A 23,033-nucleotide genomic window follows, 5' to 3' on the forward strand; every position below is an offset into this window, starting at 1 on the left:
TCTCCTCGAAGTTGAGAGGACGGTGCAGGAAACCCACTGCTGCCCTCCCACCCGTGGGATGGGCACAGCATCCACCCAGCACAGCCTGCGCATACCTCCTGACTTCTTGGTAAGTGCCTGGAGGGACTGACTTCACCCGGCTTTACAGAATAACAACAACCCAGGGGCGGCTGGAGCCACTTTGGTGGCACAGTTTCACAATGAACTCGCTGCGGTTCAACAAACCTCAGGCACCTTGCGTCTGAGGAACAGGAACCTCAGCGGCCGAGGTCTGCAGGACGTGAGCCTAGCCCTGCAAGAAAACAAACTCGCTACGGTGTCAAAAACCCAACAAAACGCTCGAGAGCTTGGCACTTGGGACATGTCCCCTGCTGCGGGCACCCTGAGCCTGCACGTGCCAGCTGGGGTGCACCACTGCCCTCTCTGCAGAGCCCAGTACAGCTTTCTGCTCTGCAAAACAAACTCAGTAAATCGAGAAAAAACTATGAGAAAGACTAATGTTATACTCGATAACAACTTGCTGCCTCCTGCACCTCTGCTGAGCAAACCACTATTTCCTGAATTGAAGTGTCAGGCATGAAATATTTCACATGCTGGAGCAACCGTCACCATCTGCTAAGTGACAAACAGAACTTAAGCCTTTCCTGGTATTTGATGCATAAATCAGGGTGTGTCCTGTGTGGCTGTTTGTGATTCTGTAATTGAAAATTCCCCGTCTTGCTTGGGAAGATGGCAGTAAAAATGCTTGTACAGCCAGTGTAGGTTTAGTCTAAACCACTTTCCGTCAAAGTATTTCTATAGCATGCCTATCTGGAGTGTGCAGTCTAATGCTACTGCAGCAGGAGTGTTGCCAGAAGTGCCTGTGGGCATCAGGTAAGGCCACACCTGAAGAACTGAGAACTTGCTTCCCTGGACATCCTCTTTTCCCCACAGCTAATACGGTTTTATCCTTTCCTTCCACTCCACATCTCACCAGCCAGGTGAGTAGTGACTTGACCATTACTCATGGCCCCATGGGTCTGGCAGGCTGACCATTGCATAAGCATTTATTTTTGCTCTTATCCCTCCAGGCACTCGTTGATTATCCTACCAAGTCCATACCCAACAAGTGTCCAGCAGACAGTGTTGCCTGGGGCCACCAAGCCATATGCAGCGAAGACAAGAAGACAGACCTCCATGCTTGGAGAGCATTGGCTTTGTATGATAGCCCCCTACCCACAGGAGCTCCTGTGCAAAAGCCACTCATTATATATTGTCACTTAAAAATATGCCTCACTAGCATTATTCACAACACTTGCAAGAAGCACAGAGGAAAGGCTGGTCGCTGGTGTCAGTCATCAGCACAGGAGGGTTAGTGCCGTGGGGCACGGGGGCAGCTCCGGCCCTATCTGCTGCAGTCACGGGAATGCCGAATTCAGTGTGTCTGTGATTCACGCCCCAATTCAGCACTTCCCCTGCTCTGCTCTCCACCTCAGAGCACCAGGACACCTCCTGCTCGGGTCGCCAGTTCACACAGGTTTGTCTATTCAGACCTTCACACCAAGATACACAAACAGAAGCATACCCAGTAGATCGAAGGAAGGGATTATCACCTCCAGCCAGCGCTCAGTAGATCACACCTAGAACACTGCCTCCAGTTTTGAGTCCCCCCAGTACAAGAAAGACATTGACACACTGGAGCAATAAGCCCCAAAAGCTTGAAGCCACCAGCACAGCCAGAGGCACAGAGCCCTTGCTGTAAGAGGAGGGGGCAATGGGGGCTTGTTCTGTTGGAGGAGAGGCTTTAGGGGGGCTCCTGGCACCCTCCTGCTAGGGGCTTATTGAGAAAGTGGAGCCAGGCTCTTCCAAGGTGCATGGTAGGAGCACGAGAGACAAGGGGGAAAAGCTGAAATGACAGGTTCAGCCTAGATATCAGGGGATGTTTTTTCCTGCAAGGACAGTCCAGCAGTGGGCCAGGGCACCCAGGAAGGTTTCCATCCTTGGAGGTTTCCAAGACCTGACTGGAAACAGCCTTGGGCAACTTGGTCTGACCTTGTGACTCACCCTGCTTGAGCAGGAGGTTGGACTAGAGTCCTCCCAAGGTCCCTTTCCGTGAGAGTTATCCTACAAGACTACCCTGCTATGTTCTGCCAACAGCAAGCAGATCATCGCAGGTGGTGCAGTTCACAAGAAGCTCTTTGCTTTCTCCCCCTGCTTACTGCACTGATTTACCATCTGTTTATCATCTTTCTTTAATCAGCAGCTGGCTTTCAGAAGAGCTCTTTTCTTGTTAAGTTTTAATTATGTTTCAGTTAAGGTCTGGTAGTAAGTCTGTGGTTCTTCCACACCTCACAGCCAGAGAAACACAGCTATCGGTGGCCATTCCCTCACTTGTTGTATGATGTTTCTCTGCTGCACAAAAGTGCAGCAGCATGAAGCTCCCAGGTGAAACCATCTATATCAGCTTCAACAGCAGAGGCAAATCCCAACCACACTTTATAAGGCATTTCTACCCAAGTCTTTCACCCTAAGGCATCCTATGCACTGAGGTGCTGCCTTAATATTTGCTTTATCAAACTCCAAAAAAAGGAGTGTAAACTTACTGTCTGAGGAAAGCTGAATCATCAATAACAAGAAACCCTCCACCGCCCCAACCAAGAAATATCAGACCAAAAGCTTTCACTGGATTGGAAGAGGGGAATAACCTTCACAGGCTGGTGCTGCTACTGCTGGAAGATACAGAGGTCCATCTGCTCACCCCCGTTTCTGTCTCCAGAGGGACACCGAGGAGAGCACAACCAGCAATTCTGCAAAGCCCTGCCTGCCCTGGGGTTTGGTGGTATTGCAACTGTGCTCACAAGCGCTTTTGATTTCTCAAGAAGCCTCTCAAACAGAATAATCTAGATGCAGAAAACTAAAGCACAAGAGATGCCTTGCCCTCTGTACAACGTGGGAAGCTCCTCTGAAGGCACTTCTAATGCACGTTATTACTAGAATAAGCCACAGTAGACGATTCCTCATTTTTTACTGAAGTATCTAGGAGCGGAGGGCAATTGGCACAGACAGGTTAGGAAGAGGCATTTGGTGCCTTGGAAGTTCTGTCCTTGTTTGCAGGATATTCCCATTCACCCAGGGGCAGACATTACCTGCCCTCAGGCTCGGCCCCCATCCAGAGCATTGCAACAGGAGGACAGGAGAAATACGCACAGACGCGTCCTGTAAAGTGGAAACAAAGAAAAGAACAGGTACAGTGAACGGAAGAGAGGAAAAACCAGAAATATTGAGAAAAAAAAAAAACAGAAAAGGAAAGCCTAGAGCCAGTAAGAGTTTGGCTTCTGTCTATGAATGAAGGAAAAAAAAAAAAAGGAAGAAACAGTTTCATTTTGTCTTAAAATGCAACACTTAATGTGCTAGAGACCCATCTGTGCAGGCAGCTCCACCAGTAATGTTTTCCTCTCACTCTCAGGACACTCAGTAATGCTCTTCAATCATTTTGATTCATGCCAATCCATGATAGCCCACAGCACCCACTGTATGGAAATAATTATGTTTGTTTACTAATTTTCTGAGAGTAAAATGGAATTAAAGCCAAGAATGACTGTAGCAGTTTTAAGCCACATGTAGTTCAAACAACAAGATGCAAACTTCCTTAGATGTATTTCTAAAACAGGCATTAGAAACCCCAGATCAAGAGTTATTAAAACACAGACCCTGTGGTTTACCAGCCCTTATTTCTCAACCCGGTGTCCCAGGAAATTAGCTTGGGGTCTCCTCTCTAACCCCAGGATACCAGCAAACCAGTGCATCCCCACCATCGGGATTGCACTCCTAGTTTCTCTCAACCACTTCTATCCTTAGGTAAGAAGCAATAACAATTTCAAACAATATCAGAGTACCTGATGCAAAGAGGAGCTGATGTGATGCAGGCTCCCAGCCTGGCTCTGCTGCACATCACTGCAGGGGCAGACCCCGCTCAACCCACAGCCAGGGCTTTGCAGAGCTGGCCCTGCCACCCCAGGAGCTCTGCTTTCAGATAAATGGACCTACTGGCTCCTTTCCTTCCTCCCTGGGCTAAATAACATCACTGCAAAGCCCTTGCTGATAGCAGGATGCAGCTACTGAGATATGCCCCTGGCTAAACTGCCCCAAGGAAAACCCAGAGCACGGCAGAGTGCTGAGCTCAGATGAAGAGCTGCAGCTGCTGCTTACAATATTCAAAATGCAAATGCAAACAAAAAACACTCGCAAGGTAAACAGCAGCACATTGGAGCATAGCAGTGTACAAAAATGCATTACAGCAGCTCTACTTCCTATTTCCTTTTCCTTACAGCTCTGAAAATAATGCAAAGGTCAAGGGTTTTTGGGACAGTTGCTTATAATCAGGCAATGAGGCTGTTGCTGCTGCGGGGCCAGCTGAGCACACTCAGGTCCCAAACCCCTACCGTTTCCAGCCTGATTTTTCCTCCTGATTTCCTACCTGGTTTACCATCAGGGTGCAAAGCACCGCAGTGCAGAAGCTGGTTTATGAGAGGGGCTTTGGTGACAGCAATACCTGGCGGTGGGGCACAGGGATGCCCGGGGTGGGGAAGGACCAGCTCGGTGATGCAGCGTTGGGCTGTTAGAGCCCAAAGGCAGCTTGGGTCTGAATCTGCTCCTTTCTGGTAGTGCCTGATGAAGGGTCTTTTGGAAACAAGCAAATTCTTACTGCATTTTTATGTTGAAGCAGTACCGAGGCTCCTGGCCAAAATCAGCATTGAATTGCATTAGTTTCTGTACAGATATGAGGTACATTCGGTCTCCTGGGGGAGAGAAAGCACAAGCACCGTAGCAGCAAGAATTAACACCCAGACCCCGGGTGCATGTTGTACCATCAGGAGAACCGCTTTCCTCCCCCTCCTCACCGTTGTGCACTATGATCCCAAAATGGCAGCACCATCCCCGGTGGAAAATGAGGCCCCTAGGCACTGTGGTGGGACCAGCACTAATTAAATACACAAAAAGCTACAAACTTGCAGAAGCAGCAATATAGCGATGCGATGATGGCAGCGTGGCTGCAGGTATCGCTCGGCCAACTCCAGTCTGATTCACTGCAAGTATCTGAGCCATTTTCTAATGGTCTGAGATTCACAAATTTTACAGGGTATTTGAGACACAAGTTGATGTCTGTTTGACTTTAATATTAAAGGACAGGGAAGTGGCAGAAGGGTCTAGCTAAAAGGAAGAGTGGGGAAAAGTCAGGTGTAGGCAAGAGGTGAGGAGGACAGAGATTATTTCCATGGCTAGAGCCCTGCAGATAGCATGGTGCAAATACCTTACTCTAGCTTGCATTGCTAGTTATCATAAAAGAGGAAAAAAAATTGTAGAAAGGAAGATAAATGCCCATTTGAAGACAAAATACAACAGGAATATCACAGATTTCATTTAAAATAGCTAAAGTATGTCTTGGTCCAAGGCTCAGAAATCCTTGGCAAGCAAGTGGTGAAAAGGGCCTGAAGCCGATGAAAGAGGCAGTATTAGGAAATGGGAACTGAAGCAATATCTACTGATGGGAAAAGAGAAGTGGCCGGGATATTTCTCAGCTGGTATCACATCCAGGCACCTCCTTTCACGCACAATCACTCCTGCTTTATAACGAGTGGGAAAGCGAGAGGTCCGTGCCAGACCCTGGATTGCCAAGGGTAATAGGGTGCCGATGGAAACACACCATCGTGTGGGGACTGATTCCCGGGGCACTTTTTATTTGAGATATCATTTCCCTTCTTGTACAAAAACTGCAATAGGAAAAGTTATCTCTCAGTTGCAAAGTCTGGTTTACGAATGCCAGCCTTGACGCATTTTCTACCCAGGAGAGAAAATACTAAATCCAAAAGGATCTCTTACTTGTGCTGGGTTTTAAGGACTATTTTGATTCCGTAAATGACTGCGTAACGATAGAAGCAAGATGCAGAGTAAAGAGCATTGCAGGTCCAGGTGACACGTTGCAGTTTGGTGCCCAAACGCAGATGGATGCCAGGATGCATTCCAGAAGTGCCGGTGCAAATTAGCACTGAACTCCTACCCAGCAGCATAGCTGAAGTATCTAACTGGCTGAAGTATCTAACATACACCTAAAGCACCAGGAGTTGCTCTGGGATATGGATGCATATCAGGTTTTGTCGTGGTTTAACCCCAGCCGGCAACTAAGCACCACACAGCCGCTTGCTCAGTCCCTTCCCCAGTGGGATGGGGGAGAGAATCAAAAGAGTCAAAGTGAGAACACTTGTGGGTTGAGATAAGAACAGTTTAATAACGGAATAATAATAATAATAATAATAATAATAATAATAATAATAATAATAATAAAAATAATATACAAAATAAGTGATGCACCATGCAATTACTCACCACCCGCTGACCGATGCCCAGCCTGTCCCCGAGCAGCAGCCCCTGGCCAGCTTTCCCCTCGTTTATATACTGAGCATGACGCCATATGGTATGGAATATCCCTTTGGCCAGTTTGGGTCAGCTGTCCTGGCTGTGCCCCCTCCCAGCTCCTTGTGCACCCCCAGCCTTCCCAGCCAGCAGAGCATGAGAAGCTGAGAAGTCCTTGACCAGTGTAAGCACTGCTTAGCACAGCGAAAACACCGGCGTGTTACCAACATTATTCTCATACTAAATCCAAACCACAGCACTATACCAGCTACTAGGAAGGAAATTAACTCTATCCCAGCCGAAACCAGGACAGGTTTGCATGTGGGGATCATAGGACACCCCCAGAATAACGTAACCCCAGACTTGCATCCGCGGGGACAGCACAAGCCAGCGCAGCAGGCTGCGAGCAGGGACACTTGCACTTGTTATGGCTGTAGCATCTGCGTTACCTCCCTCAAAATAGGTGGCTGTGTGGGTTTATTTTAGAAGAGCCAAGCACACGGGAGGATTTATGTTTCTGCTTTCTTACATTTACATACAAATAAAACATGTAAATATATCCCAGCACCACAACAACCAACCGCATGCAACGAGCCAGCAGCCAACAGCCCTGGCTGTACCCAGAGAGACTGGGCTTGGCCTGATTTCTAACGTAACTCTGCCAAACCGGGGACTCCCCACTTCTTCCTACTGTAACTCACGGCGATGTACGTTGTTTAAAGACGCATATGGAGAGGCTGTTCTATTGCAAGCGTTTCTACAGCAGCAATTTGTAACTCGTATTCTCACATATCAGCTGCTTCATCTCAATCTGCTTTGGATTTTGGCAATGAAGTTTAATGAGGTTAAAGTAAAACCTCTCAAAGACTGAGAAGGAAAAAGCTCTTTGTATTTTGGAAAGAAAGGGGTTTAAAGAGTGGTTGCACAGTTCAGGGCACAGGCAGCGAGAAAGTGAAATGCTGTTCTAGGATTTCTCGGTTCAGATGGGTCTCACACCATTTGAACACTTGTAGCTGATGGGGGTCCTGTGCACAGTGGTTGGGGACTTCCACCCAGAGCAGCTTTTTATCTTCCATCAAAGAGAAATATGGTGTCTCTATGACTAGCTAATGAAAAATTTCTAGTGCAAAGGAGGAAAACAGCATGGTTAGAGATGCACGGTTGTGCAATTAATTCACAGCAGAATGTAGCAGGTTTGCACCCACCGCAGGCTGCACCGGCGGAACTGCACCGGCGGCTGCTGCGGGGATGGCGAAGGGGTGCAAGGGAAGGCTGAGTGTGACCCGGACACACAGTTTGTGATGTGTCCCCATCTTAAAATGCACAACAAGGATGATGCAATTTACCACAGGTCCATTTTTCACAATCTTTTATCAGAGTCATTTAGAAACACCAGCAGAGACTGGTGAAGCAGCGGTGCAATGACTGAACTTACGCTCACCTCTATGCAGCCTGGGAAACAGTAACCACAAACTTGAAGTGAATATATCCAAAGCCACAGGGTTTTTTCTTTTTTTTTCTTCTTTTCTTTTTTTTTTTTTTTTTTTAAGCTCATCAGCCATGATACTTTATAAAGGCATTTGTAATACTGCAGAAAAGAAGAACTGAAAACTCCAGAAGTGCATTTTATGCAGTATGAAATATGGTCTCCTCCAGTTTCATATCTTAAATTTGGCTTTTGCTGTATTCCAGTATAATATTCAGCTTGAAAGGAGCTGTATAATGGCAAATATGAACAAAAATGTTGTGTGTACAAAGGAGAAATTAATCCTGCCAACATCTTTGAGGAAATTTAAATTTGAAATCTGAACTAAAATAGGTATCTCCAAAGATATTTTCCCCAAAACCTGCTTTCTTTAAACTCCTATTTAACACCCTTAATTTAATTTTCAGTGCAGCAGATGTTACTTACCAAATACTTTCTAAATAATATCTGATTATTGTACAGTACTGTAATTTAGGTTGAGAAATCTATATGGAGTTGCACAGTTAGTTAAGTGAGGACCCAATGCCTGGTGTGAGATAAAACTGGTCCCTGTTTCAAACCTCCTTCAAAAAGTCTGACAGCCCCAGAAGACTAGATTATTAAGATACAATATGCACATTCATTCCGCCACATCCCCACCTGCCTGTGGGAATATGAGGTCTACATTTCTAATGCATTCAAAAGCCCAATTTCTAACGAACCAGGTGGTTCCAGGAAGGCAAAGAGACCTCCTGAAGAGAGGGATTAAAGTGGGATGAATCAGTTCAGCAGAGGTTGGTCTTTATTTTGTGTTAGGCAGAGGAAGCCCCTGCCGGGGACCCTGGCTTTTGAGCATTTGGCCACTGAAATGCAGAGATGGTCTGATAACGACCTTGGTAGGGTCAAAGTCTGAACGTCAGTGAAGATAAATCAAGCAGTAACAGCCATGTGAGCAAGGTCAAAACCTCTGACAGCGAGACAATGTAAGGTGGAAACTGTCCTTCATCCCCATCACAACACGGCTGAGTGCCGAGGCGGTCGGCTGGTTCCATCGAAATGAATCCACTTCTCTGGAAGTGACCTAAAAATACAGACCGGGCATGCCAGCGTTCCCAAGGCTCTTACACAGAGCAGACACGGGCGGTGTTCTGGCTGCAGAACGCACAAGAAGTGCCAAAATTCAGATCTTAATCTTTACCGGTTGCAAAGCTGTGAACCTGAATTCAGATTCAGATTCTTTCTTCCACGTTTCCCTCCGGTGTCCCCTTGTCCCGTCAGACACCCAACAGCCGCCGGATGGCCAGAGCTTTCCCTTGGCCGTCGCCCAGCCGCTGGTCGGGAGCACCGGAGCCGCGGGGTGTGCGGGCCATCGACTGCTGCTCCGCCAGAAACCTCCTCCGCATCCCCGCTTCCATGGGGAAAGTTTCCCAGCATTGGCTTCACCCCACGCTGCTTCTGGGTATAAACCACGTATCAAGCGCTGTAAGGAAAGGGGCAATGTTAACATATTGAATATTACTGTATTTCTAGTTCAGCTGATAAAAAGTATTCCTTCTTTGCTAAAGTGTATTCATTTCTTCACACGCTGATATCCTGCAAGTGTTGTGTGTGTGTGTGTATATATATATATTTTTTTTTTTTTAATGTTTTTACAACACTGGCATCAAGACAGCTGACAGCGTGTTACCTTCGGTATATTTTATAAAGCTCTTCTCCAAACACACGTCACCGTCTGGCTACACCCTGCCAACCACCTCCCATCTCACAACCTTATTCTGGCTATATTCCCTTCCCCGGGGAAAGCACCGTCGTCTTCCTCACGCTAGAAACCATCCCATGTGAGGTGGACAGCAGGGTCTGCCCTGCAGAAGGCTTCAGCATGGCAAGATGTGAAGATGGAGAACTGCATTTTTCTAATGCTCCTACTCTGAAGTAATTTCCAAGACAAAAATTCTCTCCTTGCAGTCCAGCTGGAAGATGAAAACTTAGATCAGGGAGCCTAAAATTTTTGTAGCCCTCTACCAACAGCTGCGGGAGTCCTTGGCACAGTCTCTGCTTCCCAAAACTTTATCCATTCCTGCCTACCCAGCTCACCATGAAAAATAATTTCCCATATTCCTCACCTCCTGCACTGTCTTCAGGTGCTTTAACTGTCTAAGATCTGCTTTCCCCATGACGCCAGATAACGTTTAAACGCCTGGACAGGACACACCTCGCACACTGTCCAGCTTGTAATAAGAACCAGCCGGAGGTGTCCGACCGCGCTGGGACTCGCAGGCTTTCCACCGCCTCGTCCGGTGCGATGGCTTGGAGCATCACGAAGTGACTAATGCAGGGCTTGCTGCTAGAAGTAGAGTGGGGAGGTGTCTGAAGCTCTAGAGTTTATGGCTACCTAAGCAATAAAACTTGAGCAAGCTGTGTATAACGAGAAATATGAACCAAGGCGGGGAGTTCTGTGCCGCTGAAGAACCGAGAGACGGCTCTGGCACGGGGATAAGTTCCAGCCTCTGGCTGATCATTTCCCAGATACACTACTTAACAGGGTGCAGCACCCAGATGTGCTTTTAAATAAAAGTGAGAGCCAGGGTGTCAGAGATGAAAGCACAGAGACGGTGCCTCCCACACCCTGAGTCCCCCCCCCAGAAGCTGCATCTTCCACCAGCAACGCACCCCGGTGCCCGTCTGCACAGCGGCTCCTGCGGCTTCGTGCAGATCCACCTCAGGAACTCCCCTCCTCAGCTTGCTGCAGCTTTTTCGAGGCACCACACGTTTCTCCGGTTCATACCTTTCCCACAAGCTGCTTCCCCTCGCAGAGCACAGCACAGCACGCAGGGCTCCGCTTCGATGTGCGAATCCACCACCGAAGCTTGAAATTCCCCTACCAGCTCCCTACGAGCAAGGAAGCTGTAATCACCCCGGACGAGCACGGCTAGGTAGGGCGATGCAAAGAGACCGAGTGATTTGCTTGAGAGTCGCAGGGGATGTCGGGCCGGGGCAGGAGCGGAGCAGACGCAGCATCTCCCGACACTCGGGCTGTGCATGGCGAGTTTCCGCTCTTCACGCTTCACCCCCGAGCTGGTAATGATCCACGCAGCCAGGAGATGATAAAGGTCCATGGGGAAACCCACCGTGCCCGGGAATGCAGATCTACCGTGGTAAAACACAAAAGAAACGGTCCCTCCTGAGCAATAATTTGCATTTTCTCCCAAAATAAACAGACCTAAGTTTCACTGGAATCATCACTGGAATGATTCTGTCCCCTAACAAGGAGACACTGTAAAAGGGCTCAGAAAAATGAGGGTGCTTGCAGAGAAAAAAATAGCAGATGGGAGAGAAATTTTCACTTTACCTCCAAAAAAAAAAAAAACCCAAATGATACCTGGCTTTCTTCAGGAGAAAACAGAACCTTGTCTGCAAAGTGCAGAAAAAGTTGTTCGGATGAGAAGAGGGAGGAAGCAGTGCAGAGGAGAAAGAAGAGAGCAAAGCAATTTTCCATAAATCTCAAAAAAATGGACAATTTCTGTGGAAAGGAGATAATTTACACAAATATTTTTATTTGCTTTCAACTCCCTCTAATCCTTTATGTTTTTAAATCAAATGTAAGACAAAAAACTTCACAGGAAGCTTTCTCTGCTCCAAAAACCATCACAAACTAATATTATTCTCTGTGTTAACGAAGAAGGTTACGAAGTACACTGCAGAGGAAGACGAACTTTGGAAAGATTATGGGGAAATATTAGCCCCTCCATCAGGGCCAGTGGGCCAGCAACCAAATCAGATGTCGTTTTTGGAAAGTCCCACATCACACACACTATATTCGATTAGAAAAGCAAAGATTGATTACCCAAGAATGAACGTTAATTAAAATAAAAGTAGGAAGTTCTTTGCTTCCAGGAGCCAGAATACTTAAAGGCTGGAGAATCTCATAATATTTTTTTACCCACGGCGAGTGAAGTGCTTTGGATATCTATGTCTTACTCAGATCAAAAAGCAAATTTCCCTTTACCTGCTTACAGGCTTGAAAAAAAAAGAGACTTCAGCTTAGAAAGATTAGAAATGCTCTCCACATTTCCTGGTCTGGGTCACAATGAGAAATTAGAAATACTTTCACTTCTGATTTTAGCCAAAACAAACTGCAAGTACCAGAAACCAAGGTGAGACAGGGGAAGCGATGGGACACAAGGTCCCTATGTGAAATTTTCTGCATCTTTATGTTTTATGAGACACCAGAAATGTTCAAAAGACTCAAGTACCTCTCAACCAAGCCAATAACAAAATTTAGCCTCCAAGTCCTTCTTGGATGTCTGCTCAGTTCCAGCGGGTCCGAAGTAGCATATTCAACAGGCAGCACCGAGGTTTGATTTCAGGCGGCTCAGGTGTCAGATAGGTTTGGACACATCTCCTTGGCAAGGAGATACCTCCTGCAGTCATCGGATTTCCTGTAACTCAGATGAGACAAAGCTTTGTGCTGTGTAAGATGCCCGAGCTGCGCTTTGTCCCTCTTGCTCGTTGCCACGTTGAAGGTTTTGCTTAGCAGGTGAAAAGACGGGAAAAGTATTGGAGAAGTCCCCGGTGAAGCAGCGCACCTTCCAGGGGGTCCGCAGGCACCCGGGGTACCACGCTACTAGACCATTTCAGACACTTTGGGATACCCATCGTTTCGGACACTTACGGAATACCATCTTAGTGGTTTTGCCCCCCAGTGAAATTTCTCCAAGGGCTCCAAACGCCGTCCTGCCCAGTTTGCAGAGGATGTCACGGAGGTCTCTGCCACTTCGCCTCCCCTCACGGCTGCGGATGGCTGCGCTGGGCGCCCTTCCTGCAGGCGGGAGCAGGCCAGCTAGGGGCCTCCGGACCTAACTCGTAGTCAAGCTAATGGTGGACTCCAGGATCTCGCTGCCATCCAGCAGAAACACAAACATGCTCTAATGTGAAATGAGCCAGAGGCGCTCGTGCAGGAAGGGAAGACCTGACCTCTTGGTGGTTTCAGTCTTGGATCTACCACTGGCATTGTGCAAGCTCCGGACCAAATCTGAACCTTCCTTTTTGAGCTCTTGAAGCTTGCGACATCTCCACGTGAGCAGGCAGGGTAAGGCTGGAGCCACGTCTAGTGTGGGAAGCAGAACCAGAGAAGAGCCTGACATTTAACAGCAGAAGTCACCGTTGCCTGCACAGCATCTGCAGAGAGAAGTCTTGGCCTCAAAACAACCCCTCCTAGTACAATCATCAAACAGCTCTGTGCCACATCAGATAGACTAATCTTCATGACCACAAGATCAGATTAATCAAGTTTATCACACTCTTGCAAAAGAAGATAAATCTGTATTATTGTGAGACTCCTTGCTGACTGAATAAATCATTCTATCATTCTGGATAAAATGAAATGGGCCCAACACTGTCCTATTTTTTTCTCATGTAAGTGAGAATTAATTTAAGTGGTGTAATTAAGTAACACCAGTGCTAAGCGAATAAAAAACAACATCAGAATCAAAAAGTCTGTCCTTATTTCATAACAAATACTGCGATGATGGATGGCCGCTTGAAAATACCCCTTATTTGTGATAAATTTCTAAATTTTGTTATATGGAGCCATGAAGTTCAGCACTAGCATGATGGAAAACTCATACTTGGAAGAACAGTTGTATGAAGCAGAAGGAACACGCTAGAGAGATACAAACATAAAACTGAACAAATAAATCAACAGATTTAAAATTAAAATTACGTATTACAGCCATAAGTCACCCCAAGTCTTTATGTAATGTTATCTTGCACATTAAAAAATCAAATACAATTTTTTTCCTGCTCGGCAATGTCTGCTGATGCGTGACTTTGGAGGAGCAGACTGGAAACAGTCCCACAGCTGATATATCTATAGTGTTTATCCAAAATGCAAGGAGACAGAACAGGGGTAACGATACAAACACTCTCCCCACCACCTCGAAGACAGCTTAACGTTAGTCTCTGAGCACATGCACTGTTCATCTCCAGTCATCAAGTCTTTTTCTTTTCTTTTTTTTTAGCATATGCACAGAACTTGATTTAAAGTGTTTTATCTGATGGAGGAAAAGCCCAGTTTCATACCTGCATCCACTCCAGCACATGGGACTGTCGACGTGACGGGGCAGACAGACCAGCCCCTTACCGACAGACAGACACTATTCCAGATGGTCCATGCGGCCGCACGCGCGTCTTCCAAAACTCATTGATTGGCGTCTGATGTCTCAAACCAAAGTCCTGGTGAGCCACCAGACCATGAGCACTTCGGGAACTGGTTCCAGCTTTGGCCGCTCCCTGCGACACCGGCTGAGCGGACGAGCCCCAGCTTCCCTGGCGGCCCCTTCCCATGGCAGATTTCTACAAATTTGAAATTCAAGCTGTAAAATCACTGGAAATTGTGCAAAGTAGCTCCTCTCCTTTATTTCCAGCATTTTCACTCTCTGGAAAAGAGAATGTAAATAACAAGTAGTAAGTCAGATTGTTCTGGTCCTCCAAAAACTTCTATTTGGTATGTATTTCAGATTATTTCTTTAGTAGATATGAAGGCACTGCTTAATGGTATCCTGTCAACAGTCTGCTGGACATTCCCCCTCTAGTGCAAAACATGCCCTTTGAATGATGCAAAATTCCTTGAACAATATTAATAAGCAACAACCATCAGGCAGAATAATACTGGAAAAATAAAAAACCAAACTCTCGCAAAGCCTCCAGTCAGTGATGTTGGGATAATGATTTTGACGAGTGGCATAAAAAGGCCACATCTCTTTTCTCATAACATCTCTCTTCTTACCAGTATTTCCCACGCAGCCACAACCAGGTGCATCCATCACCCATTTAAACGTGGTCTTTAAAGCCAAAGTGACGGTACCATTTTCAGGACACTTTCATACGTATCTTCCATGCAAGAACACAGAGGTCCTACAGCACACGCACGTTCCTTGGTTTCCTCAGCCCAGCTCCTCTTCCTGTTGTCCTCCACATCAGAATTACCCATATTCCTATTTCCTAAGTCATTTACCTATACAAAATGTTTAGAGATGAAAGCCAGTACGCCTGCCATTTAAAGGACAGCCTCCAAGATTCACAACAGCAGATGGACTTTCCTCAGTCACAGGGTAAACAGTTGCGAAGGGTATATTACATATTTTTTTTTTTCTTTTGCTAGTTGGAGTAGTTACTGTGCCAGTAACACAAGGCACAGCCCCTAAAGAGAAGGGTGAAAATAGCTGATGTAAACTCCAGGAGAAGCCCTTGGAGAAGCTTGATCACTCCTCAGCCACCTCCCTTCGGCTGGGATTGACTCATGCATCGTCCTGGGAAGCAGCTGCGTTTGTACCCTGTATTTATAGGGATTCAGACCATGTTTAGGCTGAATTTCCCTGTACAATAGTGGTGGCTGGTGGCAGTCCTACTTGTTTATGTCGCTAATGGAAAGTCATATAAACTGGCATCGCTCTCATGGCGTCTGTCAGCGGCACCTCGTACCCAGCCAACACCATTTACTGGCAATAACAAGCATATGGACATACAGGGATCTCTCAGTTACATCATGAAACAAGATGAAATCAAATACTTTAATGTGCAGAGCATCGTTTGTCTCGAATAACTAAAACAAATGTTGAAATCTGAGTTGTTTGGAACTTTCCCATCACAGCGCTTTTGTCTCAGAAAACATGATTTAGATCAAAAGGGAATTTCCCACAAGTACATCTGAATTTTGCTTAAATCACCCCATGTAAATATAAAATCAAAATAAAATGTTTCAGTTGTGTTTATTAAAAAAAAAACACCAAACAAAGAACAGCTGTCTTGTTGAAATGAGCTTACATATTTAATTTTTGCTCAGCCTGACTGTGACCTGTGTCCACCTGAGGTACCATCAAGCCATGAAGTTTCTAAGTAATTTTTGCACCTCCTGACCCCACTTGTGTGGTCAGAGTCCTTAGCCAGACTACATCGCTCATAACACAATCTATTTAACCTTTAATTCAACCGCGGTGCTACCCCATGGACATTCATGACTACTAATGAGACCGTTCCCAGGGGACGAAACCCTGCTTCCCGATGCACCCTGCCCTGTTTCGATATTAATGAACACCACGGTGGGTGACTGCCCCCGGCGCAGGGCTCAGTGGAGACCCTTCGTATGCTGTATTTGGAAGGGGTGACTGAAAAACCTGAAAATTTGGATTTTCAGCTTCATAGCTGACAAATTCTTTTATCGCCACGAACGCCCGGTAGCACACTCACAAGACAAGATAAGAAGAAAGCACTGAGACCAACAGTTACATAATGCAGCTAACATTAATAAGTTGAGTCACAGTAATTACATCAGTATTTCCCGTGGAGATTGTGTCTCATTTGCTTATGTTTTCTTTTCAAAGTTCACGTAATTACCTTTTGAGCCCGCCTAAAAACAAGCCAATAAATGCAAGTTGACCTTCAAACGTGCAAGATGCTAAACCAGATGAATTCCTCAAGACAGAGCGAGCCCTCGCCATGAGATGTGGCATCATCTTCCTCCTGTCACCCCCTGCTCCTCACGCTTCAGCAGAAGCCGCACCTCTCTGGAGCTTTGCTCACCACGATGCAGCCCAGTTTTTGCAGCTATTTTCGGCACTGCCGCTGTACAGCGGCCAAGTTCACAGACCTATTTGTGTGATTTTTCATCACTTCCTCCAAGTAGGTCTTTTTTTCCATACTAAGCCCAGGGTTGACCTACTCTTCCTAGGTCAACAAGAAGGCATCTTGCCTTGGCATCGTGCCTATCTGCCTGGCCCAGTCGCAGCATTTCTTACGAACAGTGCCAGCTCCCAGGGCGGGTGGAGCAGGCTGGGAGGGGGGGGACCCGACTTATTTACTAAAAGCACATCAAAAACTCTCTCTGTAGACCAGACTCAGCCCCTTTAGAGCTAAAAGGGCAAGGATTTGGGTGCTTCCCCATGGGAAGGCAGTTCCAGGCAGCTTCCCGCTGGGTACACGCTTTGGGGACTGAAGGCGATGCTGTTTTTTCTCCATTTTTATGACCGTTGTTGAGCCTGCGTTGGGTTCCCCGTCCTGCTGGGGACTTCCCTGAGCGCCTGGTATGTGCCAAGGCTCTATGAGCTACTGCCCCACTTGAAAGCAGAGGGGAAGGCGGAAGAAATGACACCGGTGAGGTGTTAGTGCACAAGCACTGCGAGCAGACACACATCCCCGACGTCAGACATCCTGCAAGGCACAGCTCCAACTGCCTTACAGCCCTTCAGATCTCCAACTCGAACCCATGGTACACACGGTCCATGCAAGGGTCTTGGATGCACATGAAATGGCCTCAAGTTGCGCCAAGGGAGGTTTAGATTGGATATTAGGAAAAATTTCTTCACCGAAAGGTTTGTCAAGCACTGGAACAGGCTGCCCAGGGAAGTGGTTGAGTCACCATCCCTGGAGGTATTTAAAAGATGTGTAGATGTGGTGCTTAGGGACATGGTGTAGTGGTGGGCTTGGCAGTATTAGGTTTGCGGTTGGACTCGATGATCTTAAAGGTCCTTTCCAACCTAAACTACTGTATGATTTTATGATCAAGCAAGTGCTGATACTACTCTTACACATGCCACTTTACAACAGCAGAGGATTGACCTCTAATTCTCTGCTCTCGTGCCTCACTAAAAGGTTAAGTGTAGGTTCGGAGCAGGTTGGAAGTGCCCGGCGCTGCTGGGAGCGCTGCAGCTGAACTCAGGCTCTGAAACCAGCTCCGGGTCCCGACGGCCGTGGACAAGGAGCTGCTCCTGGGGGTTTTTCCCACATGCTAATTCACCCCGTGGGGTCCAGAGCTGCCCCAAGCTCCAGCCAGGGCTGCAGCTCCCCGCCCTGGAGAGCTCACCATGTAGTTCAAGTTCAGAGGTTATTAATAAAACACACAAGGCGAGGGCGGAGGGTAAGCACACTTGTGGGATAGAAGCGACCAGGCTGAAACGCAGAGCATCAGAGCATCAAACACAAGCGGACATTTGACGTACTCCAGTGTTTTTCTTCCCTTTTTCAATTGCTGCTTTGATTCTTTGACTTTTTCTTTTTTTTTTTTTTTACCATGCAAATGTTACTTCAAGCTCTTCCTGTTCTCGGCTCAGGTGTATGCAGTGAGCTTTCTCCCAGCAAAATTGCCCAAAAGCTTTAAAACCTAAAAGATGGGGGATTGCCAAGGAGAAGAGACTTCATATGCACCCTCGTCTGACACCCTCAGCTCTGGAAAAACACCCCTGAACTCTCCTGAACCAGCCTGGCCCAGGCTCCAGCGCAGCCAGCAGCGAACAGCCCCTTTCCAGAGATGCGGATGAGGCGTTTGCTTTTGAAGATAGACAGCGAGAGCCTAATTCTCAGCTGATCCCGCAACACTCGCTTCCTCATCCATGTTAACCAGTTTGCCAGCTGCAAAAAAAATCTGCTCTTCTTGGACTTACACCACTTGGCCACCAAGCCCCCACAAAAACCAGAGCTTTCCAGTTCAATGACACTGAAACCAGTGCCTAACCCTGGTTACAGCTCCCCTGGACCGCTGTAACCCCACATACCCCCTAGCATGAGCAATCCCACCTGCGCATCCTTCCCACGCAAACAAAACAGCCGTGAAATTATACGGGTACGAACACTACCGTTAGAAATCCACTGCGACGCTATTGGAAACGCAGTGTGGTTACCCTGCTACCAAAAATAAATGACCAAAAAACTGAAATGCGGATATTGGTGTCAAGGCTTGTGCAGCCCACGATACTCGGGGTAGTTGGTAGAGGGATCAAAAAGCTCAAGAATCACCAGCCTGGTAACAGCCCGGCAGACCAGGCTTTACCTCCAGCTTCCTAAGAGATGTGCTGGGCAAAGCTTTGGCAGTCCCTGGTGATGCCCGTCCAGCTCTAGGTGGCTCAGTCTGAATATTCAATTATATTATTGAATTTTGGCCATTCGAGCTGCTGGCCCAGGCTCAGCCTTGGGTGAACTCCCGCTGTCCCCAGGCAGCACCCAGAAGCAAGTGCAAAAGGCAGGGCAGGGCTGCAGGAGGGACGGGGCGCAGGCAGCAGCTATTACAGCCCCGAGAAATAGCTGAGTCAGCCTTACGCGTGATAAACCCTTGACTCATATTTCCAGCTTCTTTTGTTTTTAATCAAAATGCATCTGTTGCAAATTCATGCGATGCCATGCTCTCCCACAAAACCCCCCAGATCATTTGGAGTAAAATCCCCCTCCCTTATTACCTAATTACCTCAAAAGGTTCATTGCAGTGCTTCTCAATAGCAAATGCAATGCCTAAGGTCATATTTTCTAAAAGAGCCTGGATACCTAGCGAGGATACAGATGTCCATGAGGATGAGCTAAAGCCATCGCTCACAACTCTGCAGAGCGAGCACCCCGCGAGCAGGGAGACCTCAGCCCTGCGGTTCTGAAGGCGCAGAAGAAACCAAGAGGCAATTCAAAGGCAATTACACGAGAACAATTAATCAGAAATGGGAAATGGCACACATCAAGGGAGTTAACCACAGGAACATGCCTTGGGCGCTACCCGCCAGGATTACAAACGCCAGCAGGCGAGTTGGAAAATCGGCGCGTTGCTGGAAGCCTCCCTCAGCTTCATGGCATTTGCTCCCTTACTTTGCCATATGGGCCTGATCCAACACACATACATATGTTCTCCTGCTTCCCTAGCAGGTTTGTTTCTATTTTTCGAGGATGTAAAAGGCTTTCAACCCCCGTGTGTGCCAACGTGGATGAAACTCCTGACTCTGAAGAAACCCCTACCCAGGCGCTTCCCCTGCCTCCTCTGACGTGCTCAGCATCAGCTCCTGTTCGAAATTTCCAACAAGTCCCAGAAGTTGCCCAAGTAGTTGCCATTTCTGCAGGCTACGGGAGATGATGGGCAACAGCTCGTTGTGCGAGGTTGCTTGACGAGCTGTCAGCGGTGCCTATTTGCGGGTGCACGTGTATGTCCGTATGCCCAAAAGCTTCCAGCTCCCATTTTTCCCGTGTGACATACCACTTCTTGTCAACTGCCTGCGAATTTCTGTAGGAATAGTGCTTTATCTCAGGAACACCTGAATATCTAATTATCACCTTAATCAAGCCTTGATTCATTCTAGCAATTAAATTAAAACAAAGCAAAACCAAGAGTATGGAAAAATCTAGGTTGCCTGACTAGCTAAGTAGATAATTTCATTCACCTAAATCATGTGAATCAACAGTGTAATGAAGGTCATCAGGGGAACTGCTCTGCATCAACAGGAAGCACGATGCAACGCTTAAAGCAGAAGATCAGGATCAGGAAACCTGCCACTATTTGCTTTTCCTCTCTATTCTGTACTTTCATCATCTATAAAACAAGATTACTGACATTTTTCCTAACCTACTAAAACTACTAAAAATACTAAAACACTTCATTAATGTTTATGGGGCAGTTGGAGAGGTTCAGATGAAAAGGGCTGAAGATACGAAACCACAAAAGGTTGTGAGTGATTCAGAAGAGCTGATGCCCTGGAAAGCGCCGAGGCGCAGCGTGAGCGTGGGTTGCAGGATTCCTCTGCAGGCAATGCAGGGGCCACGGTGGGTGCAAAATAAGCACCAAACCAGGGGAAGGAAGTGCTCTGGAAACAAATGAGACAAAACAAAAAGCTATGGCTAAGTACCTCGGAAAGCGTCCCAACTGAATATTCCTTTTCAAATTTATTATGTTGCAACACTGTTAGAGATCCATAACGGGAAGGCTTTATTTCCCCCTCACTGCCTAGAAGTCAGATTTACTTGGGCCATTTCTTCCTATCGCTGGAATCTGGGACAGGAAAAGATGTTCCACATGGCAGCTGGAAGGGTTATTACAGGGTTAAAATAGTAAGACTAAAATAAAACTAAATTATATAAATAAGTCTAGGAAATATTGGCTGTAACACAAAAGTCCAAAACCAAAGTGCTAGCCGGATTTGTTAAATAGTCATAATTAAATCAAATATATCTCCATTAGCAACTTATTATGCTATAGAGCAGCATTCATTTAGCAAGATGGTTCAAATTTTTATGAGTGCATTTTATAATATCTGGACATCAGAGCAGTTTTCTGTGTACACAGTCCAGCAGTCAAAATTACGATCGCTATTAGGCTGCAATTAATTGGATACGAAGCACTCTGCCCACTTCATTGTGTAAGCACGAGGACGAGCCAAAACTTTGCTGTCAATCTGCTTTTTTTTTTTAGCAGAAAACCGAGTTTTTGACAAAACAGTTTGCCTGCAGCCATTATTTGCTTTCCAAGGAAGTTCCCTCAGCGATGTTTTTAATTTCCAGTGGGTTAAATCCTGTTGCAGCTTTCTGTAAGAGAATTAAAATAGTTTTGTTTTGCCAGTTTTCTGGCAAACGGGTATGCACTTGTACCCCACTTTGGGCTTAGTTGCTTTCTTTATCCAGCCTGAAATAGCCTGTTTGCCTCTCAGCTCCGCATGCCGCTGCTGCTTCACCCTGATTTACGGGAAGCAATGTTTTACATCCTGATGACTCAAGGTTCGTGCAGCACATCATAACTGCTTATTTATGGCGTGGTGACTCTACCTGGCTCCAGCGATACGTGGCACTACCCGCCCCGGCAGGTTTAAAGCCACCATGGATGCTCCTTGCTGCAGCGACCCTGATCATCATGGTTGGGTCTGTTCCTTCAAACCACACGATTTACTCGCAGGGTGTCTAAATCCTGGTTAATTCAGCCTGTCCCATCCCCGTGGCCAGGCTTCCACAGCGGAGCTGGTGTGACCGTGGCAGCGTGGGGTTCTGCCGACCCGCCGCGTACGGGGACGCACCAGACCCTCCAGCCCCACCGCACACCGAGCTGTTTCTCATTCACTTATTGCCATGTTTCTGTGCCTTCCAAGTTATACTGAAGCCATACAGGATTTGATTACGTACTTCAACAGCGATAACGACCAGATCATGGGAGCAGGAATCAATGACCCAGCAGTGGTAACCCCAGGTCCATCACCTCATCTGCCTCCTGCAAGCTCTCCATGCCTTTACGTTCAATCTGCTGATCAGCTTCAAACCAACATTAAAGACAACACAGAACACTGCTTCATCCTTTTTTTTTTCTTTTTTTTTTTCCTTTTTTTTTTTCTTTTTTTTCCTTTCCTTGGTAAGGTGTTTTTTCCAAGGTCATAACAGCAACAAAGGAGAGTTTCTGCCAAGGTGGACTCGGTCATCAGGGCTGTCTCTGCGTTGCAATGCAATCTGTTCCCAGAAACGGCAGCACCAAGGGGAAACCAGATGCATTCACAAATACGCGCCCAAATCAAACATGTCAACATTACAAGCCCTAACAAACAAAAAACTGACTTGGAAGCTACAATCCCTCCTGCTTGAGGCCATAATACAGTCACTTTCTCAAAATAGCCCCAAAGTCCCCAGCTGACCGCAGCCGATGCCAGCGGCCAGCCCGCACCAGCAGCACCAGCAGCACCAGCCCAGCTCCCGCGGTGGGGCCATACGGCACATTGGGAAGGCAAAACTCACCCTAGGGCATGCACAGGGTCAAAAACACGGCTGTAGGGTCTGCAAAGTCACCCAGCCTTCCACTTGGGTGTATTTATAAGGCGGTCTGGCAAGCCTGGCTCCACTTCTCCAGCTGTCTCCATTCGGATGGAGACCTGGGTGCTCCAGTCCAGCCCAAATGCCCTCTAACGGAAAGCAGGGCATGAGGAGAAGGGGCACAGGGCAACGGTGCACACCACTGCCTTGACGTGGAAGGAGACTCAAGACCAGGACTCCTACAGCCCAGAGGGTACAGCGAGCAGCAGTTACAGACACGACTCCCAATCCGAAAGCTTATCCATATTCCAGCTGTATGACTTCAATAAAAAAAAAAGTTAGCCACCAGGGATATTTTTGTTTTCTTTTTCCCATCATGTTTCCAAGGCAAAAGAACAGGCATTATCAAGCAGGTTTGCTGAGTATAACAGAGAAAGGTCATATTATTGAACACTCATACAGGCTTTTTTTGTCCCTCGCTCTGTGTATGCGCTTGGTTCTAAACAAAGGAGAATAGGCAAGATAAAGGGGGGAAGGGGGGGAAGATGTACTTCAACAAATAGATATACTTTTTTTTCTAAAACTGTCTCGATTCTGTTTATACTGGCTAGGTGACAGCATCCTCCATTCTTCTCAAACGTACCAAACAAAA

The 23,033-nt window shown here is 46.9% G+C and overlaps 1 protein-coding gene across 24 annotated transcripts in view; it reads right to left on the reverse strand.

Moving 5' to 3' along the window:
• Positions 1 to 8,635: 8,635 nt before the first annotated feature.
• LOC142088803 (organic cation/carnitine transporter 2-like) overlaps positions 8,636 to 23,033 on the reverse strand; it is a 60,883-nt gene continuing 46,485 nt past the window's right edge. For 7 of the 24 annotated variants that reach the window (XR_012676004.1, XR_012676011.1, XR_012676008.1 and 4 more), the window contains 5 exons: positions 13,937 to 14,292; positions 12,109 to 12,962; positions 10,641 to 11,002; positions 10,068 to 10,196; positions 8,636 to 9,335 (listed from right to left, as the gene is read on the reverse strand). Coding sequence is in view for 12 of the 24 variants with exons in the window: in XM_075164514.1 (XP_075020615.1) it covers positions 14,286 to 14,292 (7 nt within the window). In the remaining 12 variants the exon portion in view is untranslated. Of the gene's footprint in view, positions 9,336 to 9,978; positions 10,200 to 10,525; positions 11,003 to 12,108; positions 13,034 to 13,936; positions 14,293 to 14,642; positions 16,206 to 16,249; positions 21,953 to 23,033 lie in introns of those variants that run through there. The other 17 variants (XR_012676014.1, XR_012676013.1, XR_012676006.1 and 14 more) reach the window with 16 other exon arrangements.

This window comes from Calonectris borealis, chromosome 15 (assembly GCF_964195595.1).
Source record: "Calonectris borealis chromosome 15, bCalBor7.hap1.2, whole genome shotgun sequence".
NCBI classification, from domain to species: Eukaryota; Metazoa; Chordata; class Aves; order Procellariiformes; family Procellariidae; genus Calonectris; species Calonectris borealis.